Below are 23,671 nucleotides of genomic sequence, written 5' to 3'. Positions count from 1 at the left end.
TGGCACGTGTGCTGGCGATTCTGCTTCCGTAGAGGCTGCTGGGGCTCGGGGCTCGGGGACGCGCACGGCGCGCGCCGCCGTGGAGGACGCGCTTATCCGGTCGCGCGCGCGGCAACCCCGGCTCGGAGTGGAAGCCGAAGGCACCCGGGGGAGAAACGTGTAGAACATGAAGAGGCAGGGGGCGTCCTCCGAGCGGAAACCAGCGTGGATAGCGTCGGGGAAGGCGGGTGCGGAAGGTGGCGGGGCCGGGGGCGGTCGGCCGGTTGGGGGCCTGGCCTGTCACGATTTCTCCCGGAGGCGTTTCCCCAGTCCCTGGCGCGGCGTGTCCTAGCCTTACGGCTTTAAGGGTGTGGAAACGTGAGCTGGTGCTGGAGCCGCCCCTGTGGGTTCGAATCCCGGCGCCACCACGCTCCGTCGTGCGACAGTAATGCGAGTTGGTTAGCTCGTCCCAGCCGTTCGTCACCCAGTTCCCCCTCATCATCGCCGTGAGAGCCCATGGAGAGCGGACCAGGCCTCATCTGTGGTGGCCGCTCAGCAGCTTGTAGCTGCCACAGCGGCCGTGCCGTTTGTTCCCAGAGTCACTGCTGCCAGGTGGCAGTGGCCCCAAGTCCCTAGTTCTCCCTCCGCGCCAGGGCTGGCTAACCGAGCGGGCTCTGCAGGATTTTCCAGGTGCCTTCTCCTACTCCGTGAATTCTTGGTTCTATCTCCTTTTTTTTTTTTTTTTTTTGTCGTCTCAGGATTCCCTTATCCTAAAAATTATTAGAAACCTCCAAGGAGCTCTATATGGGTTATAGCTGTCGATTTCGATCATACTGGAAATTAAAACATTTTAAAAACGACAGACTAATTAGAAAATAACTATAATAAACCCGTTACATGGAAACGTAACTTTTATGAAAAATAAATATTCTTAAAGTATAGAAAGTGACTATGTTACAGATTTTTCAAAACTCTTTTATAAATATTAACTCGACTTCCTGGAAGACAATTTGATTCTCATACCTATTTTTGCATTCAATCTGATGTGTCAAGTATCCCCCTGAAAACTTCACTTGTAAGAGTGAGTGAAAAAGGCAACTAAAGTCTTAATATTATAAAAAATGATTTTAATTCCACAAATCAAAAGAATTTCAGAGGTCCTGAACTACCTCATTTTGAGCACTACTGCTTCAAACAAGTATCTTTTCCTTTGATCTGTACAAATAACTGTTGCTTAGTACACCTCCCTTACTCTACCTGTTGTCATAGCCTTTTGTGTGCATCTCCACCCTCCCTGGCAGGGTCATTTCTAGTGTGAGGCTAATGGTAATACTGCAGCATTGTCCAGTTCCATCTGTGTGACAATAATGTGGTAGCCATTAGGAGACTTAGGGAGTTGAAGCAATGTTGTTGATTAAGAGAATAGATCAACACTTAACTCTTTCACAGTTAGGGACTCATAGTCTTTTAAATAAATGATACAGTTGAAATGTGATGTTAGCTGATGATAGATTTTTGTTTTGTTTGCTTTTCAAAGTAAAATTGTTTTATTTTTTATTATAAAAACATTGGGTAGAAAAATGTAAGCATCATAGAAAAGTAAAAAGAATTTCAAATCTTACCACCCAGTGGTAACCATTACCAGTATGTAGTGAACATTATTCCAGACGTCTTTGTATGAAGTATGCATTCAATATTTTAATTTAAAAATAAATTATATGCTTAACCTACAGGAAAAACTCAAAACTCTGTTTGTATCATATTTTTAGTATCAATATATGACTTTCTATGAATGTGTTAGTTATTTTAATAAATATTTGAGGGATTGTTGTGTAGCATATATTTGTTGTCAGTGATGATAAAGATTTCTTACATAAAAATCTTAGGAACTTTAGGTCAACTAAGAGTGATCAGATACTTACCTGCATAAAGAAGAGGTAAAATATAATTGTAATTAGTCTTTTAAAGAGGAATGTAGGTATATGCCTGTAATCCTAGCAACTCTAGAGTCTGAGGCAGGAGGAACCCAAGTTCAAGGCTAGCCTCAGCACCTCAGCAAGACTGTCTCAAAAAAAAAGGACTAGGGATGTAGCTCAGTGGTAAAGCACCCCTGGGTTTAAACCCTAGTACCAAAAATAGATAAATAAGAGGAATGTGTAACACACAAAGTTATGTGAGTTAAAAGATGTATTTCCTTACTTTGGGAGAGAGAAAAAAGTCATGGAAATGTGACAAATATGATAAATGCCTTGGAAACTTGTGTCATTTAAAGATGAAGCTAAAAGGATTTTGTGGGCTAAAGAGATGGCATAAGCAGTACCAAGGGTGGAGATTGGAGGGGACTGCAGGCATAAAGAGGAAATAATGTGTAGTTTATTTGTGGTGGTGAATATTTTTTGAATGCCCTTTTATGTAAATTGTTTCCCGATATTCACTACTGTAAGGTAGGTACTAAAGCCTACCCTGTTTTATGGGAAACTTGGTTAACTTGTCAGGGATAACACAATAAATAGATGGTGGGATCAGGATTTGAAGTCCATTCCCACTTTTAAACATATTTTCCTTATAAAGATGTTTAAACATTTTATAGACATTGAGAGCATTATAAGAATCTGAGCTGGGGTATAATGATGAAATCTGTCTTAGGAAGTTAATTTAGATTCAGCATATGTTTTCCTTAGTATGATTTCTTATGCAGATGACTCTGAATGTATTTCACAGTCTAGAGATATCAATTTAATAATAAACATGGAATTTTACTGTATTCATAGGCCCTAGTGTACTTATCTATTTCCCTACCATTGTCAGAAAAATAAAATACTTTTAAAAATATTTAAAGTTTTGGGCTGGGGTTGTGGCTCATTGGTAGAACACTGACTGGCCTTGCATGTGTGAGGGACTGGATTTGCTGCTCCTCGGCACCACATAAAATAAATAAAATCAAGGAAAGTTTTAAAAAATAAATAAAATCTTTGTGGGGGATTGGTCCACATGGACAGTATCCTCATGAATTTCTGTTCTCCATGAATTTTAGGAGCAACAAATGGATTTCTCATGGAAGTGTGTGTTGATTCAGTAGAGTCAGCTGTGAATGCAGAAAGAGGAGGTAAGAAAAATTAGAGTATGAATAACAGTTGGCAACCCTTTTAAGAGTCTGAAAATAAATCCTGTAAACTGATCTCAGAAGCCCTTGTGATCTCCAAGGGCTGATAATCCTCTTGAAAACAACAAACTAGAAAACCTACTGGAAAATTATAATCTAGTTTCGCTCCTTTTCAAGCAGGTCACATTTTGAGACAGATGTCCACAGTAATGTTTATTCATTGACATTTTATTGAACTTATCTAAAACTTCAAACTTTTGGTTTAAAGATGCTTTCACAAGGGTCTGGGGAGTAGCTCAATGGTAGATCATTTGCTTAGCATATATGAGGCCCTGGGTTCAAACCTAACACTGGGGGAAAAAAATTAAGATGGTTTGAGAAACATTATTTATTTTTATCCAAGGTTTCTTTTGTACTCTGAACTTGTTTAAATAGGAAGCACAGACATTTCCATTATCTCAGAATCAGAACAATTTTTAAATTTTTTATTATGGAAAAATTTCAAACATATATTACAAGAGTAGAGTAGAATAATGAATCCTGTGTATCCATTACTTCAATCATTTTTAACACATGGCCACTCTTCTTTCAATATATCGGGGATCAGCAAACTTTTTTGTTAAAGAGCCACATAGTACATATTTTCAGCTTTGCTGGCCACATTTGGTCTTTATAACTTACTCTTTAAAAAAAAATAAATCCTTTGCCGGGGGTGGGGGGTTGTGGCTTAGTGATAGAGTGCTTGCCTAGCACTAGTGAGGCCCTGAGTTTGATCCTCAGCACCACATAAAAACAAATAAAGGTTAAATTCTAAAAAATAATGATAATTCTTTGAAAATGTAAAAACTTCTTGGCTTGGCAATAAAAAGCAATAAAGTACTGATATATGCAATAACAGATGAATCTTGAAACATTTTGAGTGAAAGAAACCAATCACAAAATACCACATTGTACAATTTCCAATCATAAGAAATGTCCAGAATAGGCAATTTATGGATACAGATAATAGATGAATGATTGCCTAGTGCTGAAAGGCTTGGGGAGAAGGTGAGATGACTGTTAAAGGGTGGGGGTTATTTAGGAGGATGTTGAAAGTGTCTTAAAATTCATTGTGATGGTTGCAAAACTCTGAATTGTATACCCCTTAGGTGTGTTGATTATATGGCATGTAGATTACATGTTAATAAAGGTATTATTTTTTAAAACCCATAAAACATTCTTTGCTCTTCAGGCTAAGAATAACAAAAATAAACTATTGGCCTTTGGCCTGCAAGTCATGGTTTGTTGACCCTTGATCTGTATACCTGCTGAACTTCTCCCAACCGCAGATTATTTTGAAGAAAACCCTATATATCATGTAATTTCATCCTTGAATATTTAAGAATATATCTCTAGAAGATAAGGACTCTTTGGGGGGGGGGGAGATGGAGACTGGTGATAAACCCAGGAAGTCTCTACTACTGAACAACATCCCCTTCTAACTTTTTTTTTTTTTTTTTGAGACAGGGTCTTGCTAAGTTGCTGAAGGTCTCACAGAGTTGCTGAGGCTGACTTCAAACTTGCTATCCTCCTGCCTTAGCCTCCTGAGAAGGACTCTTTTTGGTTTTTTTTTTCAGTTCTTTATTATAGTTTTCACTATACCCAGCATAACTTTTTTTTTTAATTATCTACACATGACATTACAATGATCTTGGCAATTCATACATTTGAATCATTGGGTTAGCATAACTGTTTTTTAAAGCTTAAAATAATAGATTGTTTTGGAAAAGATTATGGTATTATCAACAAAGAGCCAACATTTTACTATGGTCTGGTAATATCTTTATTCTAAGTCATTTCCCTGGGCATGGCAACCCTAAAATTTAAAATTTTAAGAGAACTAGCTTGAATAACTCTTAAATTTTACCATCATAACACAGCTGGGTTGCACAATACAGTTGAGATTAAAAATAGAGTTTTAGTCTATAATTTGATTCCTCATAGACAGTTTCTAAGACTCTTCTATATTTGGGAATAAATGTTGTAAACAGTTTGCTATTTAATAAGAGCTTTAAGAAAACTTTGTTGAGCAATGCTTTTTTATCACAGGTGCTGGTCGGATTGAATTATGTTCTGGTTTATTGGAGGGCGGAACCACACCCAGCATGGGTAAGTGTCTTGTTTTTCACCAAACTTCTTGTAGGAAGCTTTTTTTAAAAAAATGTTTTTATTAGTGCATTATAGTTATGCATAATAGTGGAGTTCATTTTGACATTCATAAGCACATATGCATAGTTTGCTCCATTTCAGTGTCCAGGACTTCCACCTTCCCTCTCCTCCTCCCTCCTTCTGATTCCCTTCCTCTACTTTCTTGGTCTTCCTTCCTTTTTTTGGTACTGGGGATTGAACTCAGGGTCAGTTAACCACTGCCACATTTCCAGCTCTTTTTAATTTTTTATTTTGAGACAGGGTCTTGCTAAGTTCCTTAGGGTCTTACTAAGTTGTAGAGGCTGGCCTCAAACTTGCAATACTCCTGCCTCAGCCTCCCAAATCATTGGAATTACAGGCATGCACCATCACACCTGGCTGTTAGTTTTCCTTCTATTCATTTATTTTTAATTGGTAAATTATAGTTATGAATGAAATTGGAATGCATTGTGATATACTCATTTGTGCATATAGAGTACTTCATAACCCAATTCTTTCACACAGGAATTTATAAAGCCTAGAGGCAACTATTTATCAGTTTCACTGGGGTCTTTTACTAATGTCATGTTAACTATGTTGTGAATATTGTACTAGTTAGAAATGTTTATGATTGTAAATAACACTATCAAAGATTTGATCAGGGGCTGGAGTTGGAGCTCAGTGGTAGAGCACTTGCTTAGCACATGTGAGGCACTGAGTTCAATCCTCAGCATCACATGAAAATAAATAAAGATATTGTGTCCATCTACAACTAAAACAAACAAAAAAAGATTTGATTAAAAAATTTTTTCTCAAACATCAGAAAGTTGGAAGGTTGGTAGTTGCTGTTAATACCAATTCAGCTATTCTGCAGTAGCATCAAAGATCAGACTTTTTGGGGCTGGGGATGTGGCTCAAGCGGTAGCGCACTCGCCTGGCATGCTTGCGGCCCGGGTTCGATTCTCAGCACCACATACAAACAAAGATATTGTGTCTGCCAAAAACTGAAAAAAAAAAAAAAAAAATTCTCTCTCTCAAAAAAAAAAAAAAAAATCAGATTTTTAAAAAAATCTTTCTATATTGGCACCCTGAATATATTGACTTTTGTCTTTGTTTCTTCCTTCCTGTCTTTTGTCCTGTTGTTTTCAGACATTTTACTTATGTTTATCAAAAACCTCATGCTGTATTTTTTTGTTTGAAAAAATTATCTTTTAAAGATATAAAAGTAATAAAGCAATCCTCCTGCATCTGACTCCTGAGTTGTTGGGATTACAAAGAATTCTTTCTCGTTTGTTTATTTATTCTTTGTACTAGTGATTGAAGCCAGGGACACTTTATTTCTGAGCTACATCCATAGCCCTTTTTATTTTTCATTTTGAGACAGGGTCTCAGTGCAGAGGCTGCCTTGAACTTAAGATCCTCCTGCCTTAGACTCTTAAATCACTGAGATTATAGGCAAGTGCCACTGTACACAGCTTTACTTTATTTTTGAAAAATATTTTTTTTTTTTAAAGAGAGGGGGGGGGGGAGAGAGAGAGAGAGAGAATTTATTTATGTATTTTTAGTTTTTCAGCGGACACAACATCTTTGTTTGTACGTGGTGCTGAGGATCGAACCCGGGCCGCATGCATGCCAGATGAGCGCGCTACCACTTGAGCCACATCCCCAGCCCTTGAAAAATATTTTTGCTGGGTGTAGAATTCTAGGTTGACAGGGTCTTTATTTCTTTCTGTTCTTTGAAGATTTTTTTTTCTTTGTCTTCTTGCTTGTGTTATTTCTTTTCTTTTCTTTTGGTACTGGAGATAGAACTCAGGGGCACTTAACCACTGATCCACATTCCCAGCCCCATTTTTGTATTTTTTATTTAGAGATAAGGTCTCACTGAGTTGTTAAGTGCCTTTGCTGAAGCTGGCTTTGAACTCGAAATCCTCCTGTCTCAGCCTCCCATGCCACTGGGATTATAGGAGTGCACCACCAGGCCTGGCTGCTTGTGTTGTTTCTGATAAGAAATCTATATCCATATCTTCATTTTTCTTTATATAATGTATCTCTTAAATTGCTTTTAAAATGTTTTCTTTATTCCTAATTTTGAACAGTTTGATTATGATGTACTAGATTGTATTTTTTTCATGTTTCTTGGACCTATACATTTGTACTTTTAATCCTCCACTCCCTCCTTCATAGACTTCAGTTATACTTATGTAAGTATGTACTTTGAAGTTGTCCCATAACTCTCTGATGAGCTATCCTTTTTATATATATATATATATATATATATATATATATATATATATATATATATATATAAAAATAATATCTCCTTTCTGTATTTCATTTTACACAGTTCCTATAGTTTTGTTTTTGAATTTACTTATCTTTTGCAATATTTAATCTGCTGTTAATCTTGCCTAGTATATTGTTCATCTCATGCACTGTAGTTTTTTCATCTCTAGAAATTTAATATTCTAGGCTCCACCTAGGCTCCTCCTCCATGAGCTGAGGCCTTGAAACTGAGGCATTAAATTGGGTCAATCATAGAGCTCACCTCACTTGTTTTCTTTCAGAGATCATCATCTTTTGTTGTTTGATGTCTAGTGTCTTACAAACTGTTGTTTTAAATATTTTGTCTGTTTTTTATTATTAAAGGAAGGAGAATAAATCTAGTCTGTTTTTGTATCTCCCATGTCTCCTCTTAACTTTTTTGAACATATGGAATAGAGTTATAAGACCTGTAATAAGGCTGCAAACTTTAACATCTATATCAGATTGGTTTCATTTGATTAATTTATCATTTAGTGATCTGACTTATTTTCTTGCCTGGTCATTTTTTATTGAATGAAATACATTATGAATTTTACTTTGTTTGTTATTGGGAATTTGAATGTTCCTATAAATATTTTTGAACAGATAGTTTATTTGGAAACAGTTTGGAACTTCTAGGTCTTGTTAAGGTCTGTTAGGCAATTCTAGAGCAGTGATCACTCTAGAGTTTATTATGGCCCACTGTACTATTGAGGGCAAGACCTTTCTATATACTCAGTCAATTCTTCCTTTTCTTTCAGAAATAATACACAAGAACAGATGTATTTGACCAATACTATTTTATTGACTACCTAGAGCTTTTTTTCTTCTCTGTCTCTGTCTCTCTGTACAGGGAGTTGAACCCAGAGGCGCTTTACCACTGAGCTATATTCCCAGTCCTTTTAACTTTTTATTTTAAGACCGAATCTCACCAAGTGGCTTAGGACCTCACTAAATTGATGAGGCTGACCTCAGACATGGAATCTTTCTGCCTCAGCCTTCTGAGTTGCTAGGATTAACAAGCATGCACTACAGTGCCTGGCTCTACCTAGAGCTTTTAAGCTCATGTTTGAATTTTAGTCTGCTTTCTGTTTTTATAGGTGTCCTTCAAGTAGTGAAACAGAGTGTCCAGATCCCAGTTTTTGTGATGATTCGGCCACGAGGAGGTGATTTTTTATATTCAGATCGTGAGATTGAGGTGATGAAGGCTGACATTCGACTTGCCAAGCTTTATGGTGCTGATGGTTTGGTATTTGGGGCATTGACTGAAGATGGACACGTTGACAAAGAGTTGTGCATGTCCCTTGTGGGTAAGAATTTGTATAATGAGAGGAATAAATCTCTACTGATGGTTGTATTTATGTTCCTGATGCAGAAAAATATCACAAAACTGACTTTTCAGTCATACTTGCAGGCACTTATACTAACCCACCTAATTTAACAGTACTTATTTAGATGTTTATGGTGGAGATAGTGAAGAGTATCTGTGACAAAACCCAGCTAATTTTCCTCAGTTGCTGTAGGTCTGGTTCTGGTCTTGTTCTCATAAGGTTTAAGTGATATTCACTGTTAGTTTCTTAACCACCGCAACAAAACCTTCAGAAGTTATTGCATTCAATGAGGATAGAGAAAGTTGGAGAGAATAGAAGCAAACTACTGCTGCAGTCCGGCTGCAGCAAAATAACGGGGGGGTGACGAACAACTTGTGTACGTTGATACAGCAGGAGTAGGAGCCGTTTATTGCAGGACAGGAGCGGTATTTATACATTCCACACAGCTTATCTTAATTAGCATAAACTAGATACATCAGTCAACCAATAAGGAATCTCCACACTTAATGGCTTGTTTTTGTTACTTCTCAAACCACTCCCTCTGGCATTTTGCCAGGCACCATCCAGACTTGTTTACGAACTCTAACATTCCCCTGCAAAATGCCAGGTGTTATTTTTGACTTGTTTACAGACTCTAACATTTCCCCCTTTTGTTTAATTTAAATAACGACCATAGTGGTTTTTACAGAAACACCATAAATAACCTGCTACAAACAGAAAGGGAGGATACAAAATGCCACAATACCAAGCCAATTGATGGCTCCATGCAAGAAGCCCTTGGAAAAATTATACCAGCAATGACACCGTTAGCAAAGATACCGAGTTACAATTTGTTATAGATTACAGTTTGTTGTCTCAGTCCAGGTAAAGCAGTGTCTCAATAGATTAACTCACAGTCCAGGTAAATCACAGTCCAGGTAAGTTCTGCAGGCAGCTAGCTTAAATCACAGTCCAGGTAAGTCCTGCAGGCAGCTAGCTTAAATCATAGTCCAGGTAAGTTCTACAGACAGCTAGCTTAAATCACAGTTCAGGTAAGTTCTGCAGGCAGCTAGCCTAAGCTGTAGTAGCAGAAACAGCAACAGCTCCGAAGTCTCGTCCATTTCTCAGCCGAAGTTTCGTCCGGTTTTCAGCAACACTGGAAATTCTTCCACCCCTGTTTTCACCGGCACTGGGACGAAGGCAGGAACTCCGGATGGCTAAAGAAAATCCTGTAGCATTCTACTAAGAAAACAACCTTCTGAACAATTTAGTACATTATCTCAAGGTTTTTTTGCATTTGAAATAAGCATTAATAGTGCTCATTGCTCATCAGCTTCCAGGTGTGGGAGAATCATTGTAGTTTAGTTATTGGCATTGAAAATGACCAAACATCAGGGACACCAGTAGCTTCTTCTGCTGGCTGTAGCGCCTGGGCAGCCCCAGATGGCCCTGGGGAGTGTCCCGGACTCAAACTGCTTCCAGGCACAGGGAGCAAGAGCCTGCGAGACTGTGCCTCCAGGTCAGGTCTAGATTTGGGCTCGCGGCAGTGGAAGAGCCAGCTCCCCGGCCAGGAGGCGGGGAAGGGCCAGTCGCCACCGCCTCTTGGAAAATCCTTGCTGCGCTATGACCGGCTTGCACACTCGGCAGCCGCTTCTCCGCTTCACGCACCCTCCAGTAACGAAAAGTATTCAGTAATAGCCTTTTGCTGCAACTTTTTTCCTGATAATCCTTCCTCCTCTGATAATCTTTCTTCTTCTGAACTTTCTGTTTCTTTCTGACTAGAGTTCCTGGGCTTCTATCAACACACGCCCTAACTATTCTTGGTTCCACTGGGGTGCCTTCTTCCCTTAGTAATTTACTTCTCACCCCTTCCATATTTTCATCATAAAGACAATACAATACACTGAGACAAAACAAGACACAAACATACTGTATCAATCTTCTCCATTTTCTTGAAATGACCATTTTTCCTCTCGCCCTATCTGCCTAGGGACGAGCAGATTTGCTCCCGTCCTATCTATGGACGGGCAGCTTTTTTCGTCACTTACCCCCGAGTGTCCCGGGGCTCCCCGTAACAGGCCACCATCTGCTGCAGTCCGGCTGCAGCAAAATAACGGGGGGGTGACGAACAACTTGTGTACGTTGATACAGCAGGAGTAGGAGCCGTTTATTGCAGGACAGGAGCGGTATTTATACATTCCACACAGCTTATCTTAATTAGCATAAACTAGATACATCAGTCAACCAATAAGGAATCTCCACACTTAATGGCTTGTTTTTGTTACTTCTCAAACCACTCCCTCTGGCATTTTGCCAGGCACCATCCAGACTTGTTTACGAACTCTAACATTCCCCTGCAAAATGCCAGGTGTTATTTTTGACTTGTTTACAGACTCTAACAAACTACTATGCTGCTTGGCCAACATTATTTCTTGAAGAATCTTTAGAGGGGCAAATAATAGATATAATGCTATTCTTATAGTTGCCAAATCATGTAGTTTTATTTGGTGCCTTTGAGTTGTAGATGATTATATTTTATATAAAACAAGAATTTATTAGAAAATTAGGATTTTTAATTTGAAGGCTACCATCTTATTATCATTGAGTTCACTATCTCTTACTTCTTAGGAGAAGAAAGTACAAAAAATTTTCACCTTACAACCTTACATGGAGAATCCTATAGTAATCAGTGATGACCTTTTCTATTCATCTTGTTATGTGACTTTCTTTTTATAGCTATTTGCCGTCCTCTGCCAGTTACTTTCCACCGAGGTGAGTAGTTTCCATTTTATAAGCTCTGTTGAATAGTGTCAGTTTTCTAACTTCACCAGAAGCTACAACCTTTTTATGGATCACAGTTCTACAGTGTTACTCAGATCTTAGAATGAAAAGTTGTAAATTTATAGATATACAATGTCTACATAATTTCAAGGCCCAATTATAAAAATTGTTAAAAGTAGGTATGTAGCTCAGTGGTAGAGCACTTACCTAGCATTTGTGAGGCACTGGGTTCGATTCTCAGCACCACATATAAATACATAAAATAAAGGTCTATTGACAACTAAAAAAACAAAGAAGGTAGTTGTAGAATATAATAGAGAAGAGGGAGATAGTAATTATTACCTACAAGGGCATGTATTCATCTGGGTAACAATTCTGAGATTCATTTTAATTAGATTATCTTAGGTTATGTGCAGTCCTAAAAAGAATAAATCACTGTTAGCCAGTGAAATAAAATGTACCATCTGGCTTAAACCAGAAAAAATGAAGCTATGGGTGAGGTCAACTTTCTAGAGAATTCATGTGGGGAAAGAGGGTGAATATATGAAGAAGAATTAGATATTTTTTGGAAAGAGGAAAGAAGAAATAGGTGCTAAATGGTCAACAAACAGATGTCCAGTAAGATATATGAAATTACTTTTCATGTTAAATATCTTGTCTGCATCATTTAAAAAAATGCTTTCTATTTAAAATTCAGGTGATTATAATTCCAGTGTACTTTGGCTAAATGTTGGTGAAATGGAAATATAAGGGTCACTTTTGCCTTAGAGGGCACTGCCCTTGCACATGGAAAAAAAAGCCTTTAATCAAAGAAAAAAAAACTAAATTTATATTTTTACCTGATATATTTGAGAAGTTTTTCAGTGCTTTTTTTCCTTTTAAGTAAACGTTCAGAGATTAGGCTTAAAGTGAATATCAGGATCTGTATCCATTTATAGAAATTAAGTATAAAGTGTATTTGTTATTCTTGTTTCTTTTTGAAATGTATAACACTGTGAGAAAACTGTTTTCTTTGACTTGATGTTATAGCAATTCTTCTTCTAAACTAGCAATAACTTAAAGATGTTAGGGTGTTTAAAAATCTTCACCTTGAGGCTAACACACATAATAAAAAGTTATTAATACATGAAAAGCATTTTAAATTAGTGGACATTCATCTGAAAAAATATATATTTAAAATTTTGACGTGCCAAATAATTTAGAAAGTAAACTAGTCACATATATTTTTCTGCTCTTAAACTAAGACAGTGACTTTTTCTTTTATCCAGTAATATTTTCAAAGATTTATGTAAATTTTACATTTTCCTCTATTCCGCATTCTTTCCCACTCATTCTACATTTTTTCATTCATTTATTTAATAAGACTATGAGAGTATAATCATAGGTGAGAAAGTGCTGCCACCAAAAGAAGAAAATCTTTCTAGTTAGATTTTGCTGAAGTAGCTTTTCTGTTTTGAGGTTTCTAGGTCATTTTCCTCTCAGAGGGTTCTGAGGAGAGAGGTTTCTTAGAAAGCAGAATGGTATTGGGCAGGCAAGATGACACAAACTTATAATTCCAGCAAGTGGGGAAGCTGAGGCAGGAGGATCACAAGTTCGAGGCCAGCCTCAGCAATTTAGTGAGGCCCTAAGCAACTTAGCTAGACCCGGTTTCAAAATAAAACATAAAAATGGCTGGGGATATGACTTAGTAGTTAAGTGCCTCTAGATTCAGTGCCTCTAGATTCAATCTCTAGTACTTAAAAACAGAGAGAAAGAGAGAGAGACAGAGGGAGAGAGAGAGAAAGAGGAGAAGGAAGGAAGGAGGGAGGGAGGGAGGAAGGAAGGAAGGAAGGAAGGAAGGAAGGAAGGAAGGAAGGAAGGAAGGACTTGAAACTTCATATAATCTGTTGAAAGCAACTGTCCTTATTTGGTCACTTATCTATTGCACTTAACAATTTTACCATATCTGAATGCTTACCTGTGCAAATTCATTTAATAACTTTCTTAAATAAAATCTTAAATAAATTTGTTAAGAAAAAAGTTTGTAATTATTGAAAATTGAAACTTTTCACTTCTGCATTTAAGTAAATATACCTATTAAAATGTATCCTAGTAAAATGGTCATGCATATTGCCTGTATGTTGGTAAATTGGCTCTTTGGGAAAAAAAGCTCTAATTTGTATTTTCTGATTTCTGTGGTTTGAGTACTTGGGTAATTTCAAGATGCCAGTGGACTAACGATCTGATATGCAAAATTCCTGAATATTTGATAGTTGGCTTTTGAAAGCCTGAATTAGTTAGATCCAGCATACCACCATATGTGTACCGTGTTTTAAATAACACCTTATTTGAAAATACGTGTTTAAAATTCAAATTAATTTTATTTCTTTCAGCTTTTGACATGGTTCATGATCCAATGGCAGCTCTAGAGACTCTCTTATCCTTGGGATTTGAACGAGTACTGACCAGTGGATGTGACAGTTCAGCATTAGAAGGGTTACCTCTAATAAAGCGACTCATAGATCAGGTACAGACAATTTCTTTTCTTTCTTCCTAAGACCATTGTGGTTACTTCTAACATTTTGTCAGGATGTGAAATTAAATATTACCGACCTTATGATTACTGTATAGGAAAAAGCAAACAGACAGTGATATATTTATGTAATTCGTATTTCTTTCACAAGTGGACTTAATAACCAAATTTCTTCAGATCAAATTGTAGACAGTGTCTATAGATCTGATTTAACTTGGATAACCGTAGCAAAGTTTATCTTTTCTGTACCATAAGCATTGTCTAGTTTTAAGCCACATCTTTTCATTGCCAGCCCATGTATACCAGAGGATCCCATAAATTTATGAAATAATTATTATCTGTAGTAAATTCTAAAACTAAAATTATGTTCTTCTTTCACTTTTCTCCATCTATCAATATAGGAAGAAATATATTTTTCTCTTGTCCCAGTTTTCCTGATGAACTGTCATCATTTTTAGAGTAGTCAGATATGCCTTTGTAATTGAAGTATGTCTCTGTTTTTCTGACACCATTCCAGAGGCATTCTAAGTTAATGAGTGTAGACTTTGAGATGAGAGAATTCTATATTTGAGACTCAGGTTTGACGCTTGTTTGCTGCATGACGTTGAATAGATTACTAGCCTAAAATTCTCATTTCTTTATGTGTGAAATTGAAAAAAATTAATTTTTTTGTACCAGGGGTTGAACCCAGGGGTGCTTAACCGCTGAACAACATGCCCAGCCCTTTTTATTTTTATTTTGAAATAAGGTCTTGCTAGTTGCTTAGGGCCTCACTAAGTTGCTGAGGCTGGCTTTGAACTCATAATTCTCCTGCCTCAGCCTCCCAAGCCACTGGGATTACAGGCATGCACCACCATGCATGGTTAATTCTTTCTTTATAGGGTAACTGTTATGATAGAAAGATATATGTAATATCCTTAGCACAGTAAAGCATATAGTAAGTAATTCTTAGTACATGTTAGTTTCCATTATTATTACTAGTTTTATTAATAATATTATTTAGCATTTCTGTGTAGACATCTGATTATTTTTACTTATCTATAGCCATAAAAATAACTTTAAGAAATTTCATCTATGGATTTGGTGTGGTTCTGCTACTCTGGAACATACTGATTTTACAGATATTTATTAAGTATATATTAGATGCAGGTTATTTGTACTGTGGTGGTGACCACGAAGTGTGTGTGTGTGTGTGTGTGTGTGTGTGTGTGTGTGTGAGAGAGTGTGTGTGTGTGTTATAGTCACTGCTCTTACAATCTAGTGATCACAGATACTTTTTAATAGAGACCTATAACAAAAGGTGTTATGTGAGCACATTGGAGAAAATAAATTAACTCCAGATTTTTTGCAGCAGGGAGGTTGGCAGTGATTAGGGGAAACTTCCCAGAAGAAAAGGTATCCAAACTGCAATGTCTTACTCATTTTAAAGTAGGACATTTTAAAGTAGGTGGAGTGGAGGAATTGTTGCATGCAGGAAAAATTATATATGCAAAGTCCTGGAAACAAAAGCAAGCATAACTCAAGATGCTGAAGAGTGACCGAATCGTTGAAGATGAAGAGAAAAATGATATCCAGAGTTCTGAAAACCTTATTAAATTGTGTTTATATTTAATCCTTGGTGCATTGGGGAAGGGTGAAGCATTTTAAAATAGTTTTAAAAGGTTACTCACTAAGAATAGATAATAATATATAATTGTCATGATCCTATATTACATTTCAAAGTGTGTGTGTGTGTGTGTGTGTGTGTGTGTGTGTGTGTGTGATGTTAATCATTGGTTGGTAGGGAGCTGGGTTAGATATTTCATATTACTAACTTTCCTTCTTGAAGTTACTACCTAGCAGTATAATATACTGGTTAAGCCATAGGATTTAAGATTACAATCCTGGTTTACAGGTTTACATCCTGGTTTTGTCATTTATTAACAATGATATGAGTCAAATTAACTAACCATACTAAACATTTGTTTCCTCATCTGCAAAATTAGGATGTATTATAATAGCACCCATCTCCCAGAATAGTTATGAGGGATTGCTTCAGATAATAACATAATGTCTGACCCTTAGTAAGTATGTTACATTGTTAAATCATAGTGATAGCCTTAGGCATATAATCTTTTATGGAAGACAAAAAAAAGTGAGAGAATTTATGTCTTTAAAATATCATTTGTCATTATTTTGGAAAGTCTTCATTTGGAAAAACAGGTAAATGTGACTTTTTCCCTCTTCAAATTATTTTTGCTTTATAAAGAGTAAATGTTTTATGAATGATTTGCTTTTAGCACATTTGAGAGTATGAAACATCTTTTTTCCACTTGATTTTTTCTAACAGTTATTAAATTCTGTGTAATAGCCCCTTCTGTTTACTCTCTATTTTATTAGTTTGCTTTATTTTTCCCTTATTGTACTTACTGCTACCTGAAACTTTAGTACATAAATGTATTTATCTGTTTTTCGTCTTCCTTAAATGTGCAAGAGGAAAGTAGGAACTTTATTCCATGTCAGGAAGGCAAAAATTCTTGTACTCTTTTGTGTTTAGTTCCCAGGGGCTTGCAAATTAAACTGATTAAATACAGATTAGCAGGAGAAATAATGAATCTGGATTGCATACCTAAGTGTATATATTCTTATGTGTATGTGGAAGTTAACAAAGAAATATAACTCAAAGTGATGGTTAGAATTTGGAGGTTATATTATAAGCCATCTTAATAGGTGAAAAAGGAGGAAGAGAATGTTCTTATGGTGGAAAAAGTGACTATATGGCAGGATAAATAGGCCCTTAGGAGAAAAGATGGGAGATATGATTGTTTTATAATAATTTTGGTCCTATTTTCCAGAATGATCAGCAATTAAATTAATTCCTATAGTCTCAGTTAAATGGACCTAGAGAATTTAGTTGATACAGGATTTAAGTGGATTTTCCCCCAGTAACTTAAAATTATGTTATGTTTACTTTTCTAATAAAATCTTGTTTAAATTCAACTACTTTCATCCCATTGCATAAGGTATTTTTTTTTTTTTTCAGTAAGGCTTTTCTTCAGGTGGTGTATTTTTCAGTATTTGTTTTGGAACCTCTTATTCTTTGTGTTCATAATAGTATGAGTTTATAAAGTAATACAATAAAATAATCTTTCTTGATAGAACTTATTATGCTGGACATCTTACTTTTCCAAGATTCTTCCCCCAAGAGAAGATCTTTTGACAATTAAACATTAATAGTTATTTTTAAAAATAATATACTTGACAGCTTAAACCCAAAGGACTTAAAATCAGCATACAGCAGTGATGCTGCCACATCAATGTTTATAGCAACTCAGTTCACAATAACAAAGTATGGCACCAACCTGGGTGCCCTTCAACAGATGAATGGATAGAAAAAAAAAAGTGGTATATATACACAATGAAATATTACTCAGACATGAAGAAGAATAAAATTATGGCATTTGCCTGTAAATGGATGGAACTAGAAAATATGCTAGGTGAAATAAGCCAGTCCCCAAAAAACCAAAGATTGAATATTCTCTCTGATATGTGAATGCTAACCCATAACAAGGGAGGGTTGGGAGGGAAGTATAGAAGTTCATTGGATTAGACAAAGGGGAATGAAGGGAAGGGAGGGGGGATGGGAATAGGAAAGATAGTAGAATGAGTTGGACATAACTTTCCTATGCTCATATATGAATATACTACCAGTATGAATATACTTCATACCATGTTCAACCACAAGAATGGGATCAAATTGTAATGGGTTGTATCTCATGTATGTATAGTATGTCAAAGTACACTCAACTGTCATGTATATCTAAAAACAACAAATAAAAAATAAAAATAAATAAAATTCCCCCCCCAAAAAAATAATATACTTGACTCATCTTTCTCTTCTTACTGCCTTATTATCACAATTAAGAAAAAGATATAGCTGGGCATGGTGGCACACAACTGTGATCCCAGTGGCTCGAGAGGCTGAGGCAGGAGGATCACGAATTCAAAGCCAGCTTCAGAAACAGGGAGGCACAAAGCAACTGAGAGTGAGACCCTGTCTCTAAATAAAATACAAAATAGGGCTGGGAATGTGGCGTAGTGGTTGAGTGCCCCTGAGTTCAATTCCCAGTACCCCCTCCAAAAAAAGAGAAAGATATTACAATTTACTTATCTATTTTTTTCTTTTTTTCAGGCAAAAGGCAGGATTGTGGTAATGCCAGGTATTTATTTATCTCTTTGTCTACTAGCCTAACACCAAACTATAGTGGAGGAAGAGCAAAAAGGGCACGAAAATCTGAAAGTATGTTCAGAGAGAAGAATAAATAGTTTGATTAAAATGTTCAAGATTAGGAGATATGTGCTGGAATAAAACTTTAGGAGAAGGAGAACATTCTAATAGGGATGACCTCATTGAGGAGCAAATAAGGAAATAGATTAGGACTGGTTTCTCCCATGTTTGCTTCTCTATAGTATATAGAATTTTATGAATGTGTATGTTCGTCCCTGGTGAGGTATACCAAGTTGGACTAATACTACTTCCTCAATTCCTGAAAAGTCTCTGATCATCAAAATATTTTGTTTTAAACAAAGTAATTGGAGCATCTGCTCCTGATGATAACCATAAAATCAATTAAGTGCATAATGACTCATTAGAAATGAACAGATGAGGCAGTTTTGAAAGAATTAGAATAAGCAACCCAAAATCAGCATGAAACAAATATAAAGGCTCTTTAATTTTTTCTTTTATTATTTTCTCAAAATAAAAACAACAGAAAATAACATAATAAATAGTCACAGTCATTTCCTAGATTTTACTATTCTGCCACATTTGTCTCATCTTTTTTTTTTAATCCTGAACTAATCCCAACACCACCACCACTACCCTTAGTGCAGGAGCTCAAACCCAGGGCCTGCCTTATTCTGGGCAAGAGTGCTACCACTGAACCATACCTCCTGTCCGCTGAGATATTTTAAAGACATCATGACATTTTTTTATTTATGCGTCTCTATAAAAGACCCATTTACTATAACCACAATTTCATTATTACATAATACATCTATGAAAATGAACACTAATTCTTTAACAACATTTAATACCCAGTCCATACTTGCCTTTCTCCAGTTTTCCCCAAAATGGTTTTTATAACTGATATGTGCAACCCGGATCTGGTCAAGGAACAAGCATTACATTTGGTTGTTTTCTATAGTATCTTTTAATATAGAAGTTTTTCCTTTTCTTCTTATTTAAAAATATGACTTTGTTGGGGGCAGGATACTGGAATTGAACTCAGGGGGACTCAACCACTGAGCCACATCCCCAGCCCTATTTTTTTGTATTTTATTTAGAGACAGGGTCTCACAGAGTTGCTTAGTATCTTGTCATTGCTGAGGCTAGCTTTAAACTCCTAATCATCCTGTCTCAGTGTTCCAAGCCACTGGGATTACAGGCATGCACTTCCAGGCCCAGCTTAAAAAAATGACTTTTAAAAAGTGGATACTTACCCTGTAGAGTGTTCTACTTCTGTATTTATTGAATTGTTTATTTTTGATACTGTAAACAATATCAAAGCTAAAGCTTGCTCTTGTAGCTTCTAAATTCCCTATAAACTGGTAGTTAAATCATAAGACTTGATTAGATTCTGGTTAAATATTTGGGTAAGAATAATGGGTGATTCAGTGTATTTCACAGTTGATCACATCAGAAAGCATTCAGTCTCTAGACTCTCACTAGCAGTAATGCCAAGACTAACCAGGGTTATCACCATAACCAGATAAAGGGCAAGTTTTAAAATAGGCCAGATAAAGACATTAACAGTTAGTAGGAAGTTTTTCACTTGCAGTAAGTCCCTGAAACAAGCAGATAGAAAGCATACATGATCTGTCAGATTGAGACCCTTTATAGACTAATCAGGGAATGTTAAAGAAACTTACTGAGTCTGTCTGATGCTTTTCTGTTTAAGGCTAAATGTATTTAGCCTTGACAACTAATAACCAGATTTAGACAATTCTTTACACAAGTGCTTGATGAATATGTAATTATTAAGTTATCTGCTTTGTGCAAGGAATTATGTGGGATATAGAGTTAAATGAGCAACTATTTATTCTAGAAATTGATAGTCTTAGGTACAGAAATATTTGTGATTAGATTAACAAACCTTACTAAGGAAGTATTAATTATGTCAGTTATAATTATACATGTATTATTAGATGTGAAAATAGAATGAATATGAAGTAATCCTTCTATTTGGGGAGCCCACAGAATTTCATGTAAATAAGTACCAGCATGTAAAAAATTCTTAGATAAATCAATCCGAAAGCCTAATGAGTTTTCATCCTTGGGAAATATAAAGATAAGTAAGACATATATAATGAAACTTACAACATATTTAGGGTCTGGTTTTCTCATTTATAAGGAAGAGAATATTGAACTAATTATTCTTTGAGGTCTCTTTTAACTGTAAAGCTCTGTTAGCCTATGTGTTGGAGAATGTATTGAGGGTTGTGTTTCAGTTTTATTTGTTAGAGGGAAATAATTTGTCTTTTAATCCTTACAAGCACATGAGGTAGGCAGTATTATCCTTCCTTGTGATTTTTTTTTTTTTTTTTTTTTTTTTGGTGGTACTGGGGATCGAACCCAGGGCCTTGTGCTTTTGAGGCAAGCACTTTACCAACTGAGCTATATTCCCAGCCCTGTATTATCCTTTTTTGTTGGTGAAAAAGTTGAGGCTAAGTGGATTTAAATAATTTATTTAAGGTCACCCAACTCCAAATAGCTACAGAAGTGAAGCCAGTATTCCTTTACAACTGACTTCTTAGTCTGTGTTCTTGCTAATTCCTAGGGTTCAGCAATATGAATAGACCACTAACCAAAAACAAACAAAAAACAAAAAAGCCGAGTTAACAAGTTTGAAAGAGTATATAAATATAAAAACAGATTATTTCAGCAACTTGAATAGCTTGAGGTACAAAGTACAAGTTTTAATGTCATTTTGAAATGTTTATTGAATACATTCGCTATATCAGAAGACATGAATATAAAGATGAATAAGCTAACTTCATATTTGCAATTATTGGTACCAATTCAGAATATGACTTTTATAAATAAATATTTTAAAGATTGTTTATCAAAACATGTAATCATAATAAAATGGAGTCAGATTCTTCTGTGAAATGAAACAGAAAGTTAATATTGTGATGAATAAACTGTGTAAAACTTTGCCTTATTGACATTTCCCATGAAGTCACAGTATACGCTTTCAGTCTTGGCCAGAGAGAAAATCTTATGGGTTCTCTCTTTAGACGCATCTCTCCGGTTGTGCTTTTGTATCTTTTTTCTCAAAGCTATCCTTACCTTTCATTTTAATTTGATTTTGTTTGAGGGAAGAGCAGGGCTGGAATGAATTATTTTTTCCTTGACCCAGAGTAGTCTTTTTAAACTTAATATCAATAATGTCTAGCTTTTTCATATAAACCAACCGATATATGTAATTTCATCACATAGGCTCTAACCCTAACAATTCTCCAGAGTCTAGTATACATCTTTCATTACTTTTTAATTTCATTCTAGCTTAGGGAGAGAGTAATTCTTGAATCAATGAGAAATTTCAGAATGGGATTTTCAAATAGAATAAGCAGTCATTGTTATTCTTTAAATTTTATGCAAGATTCTGTTCTCTTAATCTATTACTTGTTCTTTTCAATAGGTGGTGGAATAACAGACAGAAATCTACAAAGGATCCTTGAGGGTTCTGGTGCTACAGAATTCCACTGTTCTGCTCGGACTTCCAGAGACTCAGGAATGAGGTTTCGGTAAAAATGTTCTTGGACTCATACAAGAAGGGATGAGATTAATCTTTACTTCCCAAATAGAAAAACGTTTGTTGATGCCATGATCAATGAATGAATGTTATGTTGTGATTAATACATAAGTACTGTCATCATTTTTCAGTTTAAAAAATTTATAAAATGGTTCTTGTTCTGTCTTAAATGAGCAGGATCTTTTGAACATATTAAACCTTTTTATAGTCTTTGGTAGTCTTGCCAGCCATTGCCATTTAGTCATTCTTCCCTCACCTTTGCTCTCTCCTTTCATTTATTTTGAAATTATATTACCATTAAGAAATTGAAGCTATTATGTGATTTTTTTAAATATATAGGATTCCTATAACTTACTAGGGGAATCTTTCTATTTATAATTTGGGAAAATGCATGTAAAAGAAGGAAGAAGCTTAAAACTTACATTTCCAGATATAAAATCAAGTATACTGTTTTTTAGATTCAGCTACTAGGTGTTTCAAGTAATTAATTAATGAAAATTATTATTATGGAATATGGTAGTTCAGAGTCCTTACCTTCCCCTGTTTCTGAATCATGAAATAACCAAAAAGTGAAGTGCCAGTTGGAGTACTGACTGAACAACTTATCTGTTCCATTATTATTTATATTGCAGAAATTCCTCTGTTGCCATGGGAGCCTCACTTTCTAATTCAGAATATTCTCTAAAGGTAACAGATGTGACCAAAGTAAGGACTTTGAATGCTATTGCAAAGAATATCCTAGTTTAGCCAGACCTCTCCATGAGACATGGATATTGCAGTATGAAGAAAGAAGAATAATCTACGATTCTCTGAGACAAAGTTTTAACCTTCTTTGGCTAGGACAGTTAGTCAAGTTTCACATGGCCATGAAGTATGTTTCCAAGAAGAAAAAGAAATTGAAACAGATACAGTCACTTCCTTTGCTTAGTCTTTCCAGCCTTTTCCATCATTATGATTAAATCTGTTCTGTACTACATTTACAGAGAGGCTTAGTCTATCCTCAATGGAACTAGTTGATGAACTGAGAAAATTCATCTGCAAGATATGAATTCAGCGTGGCTTCAGGGTTAATTCGATAGTTGTAGTATTTTGCCTTTTCATTTATAAAATTAAAAAATTTCTTTCTATTATGATATCAGTCTCTTATTCTTAAATTGAATACAATCTGTACCAAATGTGAAAGGGAAGATAGTGTTTCATTTTACTTTTTCTGTCATTCTCTCTTTTTATTTTGTGCTCACTGGAGATGTTGCCTTGGAGCAAGAAGATAAGGGTGCAAAGTGAAATGGACAGTATAAAAATTCCAAACTTGGGAAATAGGTATAAAAGATACTGGGCTCAGTATTATATATACATACAAATATATAGTTGGACTTCATTGTGTGATTCCCCAGAGACAAAAGCAGGCCTTGTCATCTTTATTTTATTTATACAAATTAGTGAAGGTGATGTGAGTTGCTCAAGTTTAACAATTAATTAATGTTCCTTGTGAGGCATGAACATTAGGCTCCTAACTTTCCAAGATTTCAGCTTTAAGCTGCTTCTGGTATGTGAATATGGTACAAAGAGCAATACTTCTAGGCAATATTCCTGGGATCGTATCCTAGCTCCTAGTTTAACAATGAGAAAGTTACTTAATTTTTTAACTTTGCCTCACTTTAAAATTTAGGATTAATAATTAAAACATGTTTTCTCATTAAATGACATGCTAAAGTTTGAGGCA

At 35.8% G+C, this 23,671-nt stretch overlaps 1 protein-coding gene and 1 non-coding gene across 3 annotated transcripts; one reads left to right on the top strand and one right to left on the bottom strand.

Annotated features, from left to right (window-relative positions):
* The first annotated feature begins 46 nt into the window (after nucleotides 1–46).
* Cutc (cutC copper transporter) lies at nucleotides 47–23,081 on the top strand. 2 transcript variants are annotated; one of them, XM_027930116.3, is made up of 9 exons: nucleotides 47–227; nucleotides 3,014–3,085; nucleotides 5,171–5,230; nucleotides 8,650–8,859; nucleotides 11,596–11,631; nucleotides 14,013–14,146; nucleotides 18,324–18,351; nucleotides 21,835–21,934; nucleotides 22,581–23,081. In XM_027930116.3, the coding sequence occupies exons 1-9, from the start codon at nucleotides 167–169 to the stop codon at nucleotides 22,693–22,695; spliced, it is 816 nt and encodes a 271-aa protein (XP_027785917.1). In that variant the 5' UTR covers nucleotides 47–166; the 3' UTR covers nucleotides 22,696–23,081. The 2 variants fall into 2 exon arrangements, with proteins under 2 accessions (XP_027785917.1, XP_027785916.1); XM_027930115.3 differs by having other exon boundaries at nucleotides 21,835–21,940.
* Nucleotides 20,745–20,817, bottom strand: Trnal-caa (transfer RNA leucine (anticodon CAA)). The gene has a single exon. It is a non-coding gene; the product is annotated as a tRNA-Leu (tRNA).
* Nucleotides 23,082–23,671: the final 590 nt, after the last annotated feature.

The sequence above is a fragment of the Marmota flaviventris genome, chromosome 4 (genome assembly GCF_047511675.1).
Source record: "Marmota flaviventris isolate mMarFla1 chromosome 4, mMarFla1.hap1, whole genome shotgun sequence".
NCBI classification, from domain to species: domain Eukaryota; kingdom Metazoa; phylum Chordata; class Mammalia; order Rodentia; family Sciuridae; genus Marmota; species Marmota flaviventris.
The sequence above is the reverse complement of the archived record's forward strand: the minus strand, read 5'-3'. Positions and strand labels throughout refer to the sequence as shown.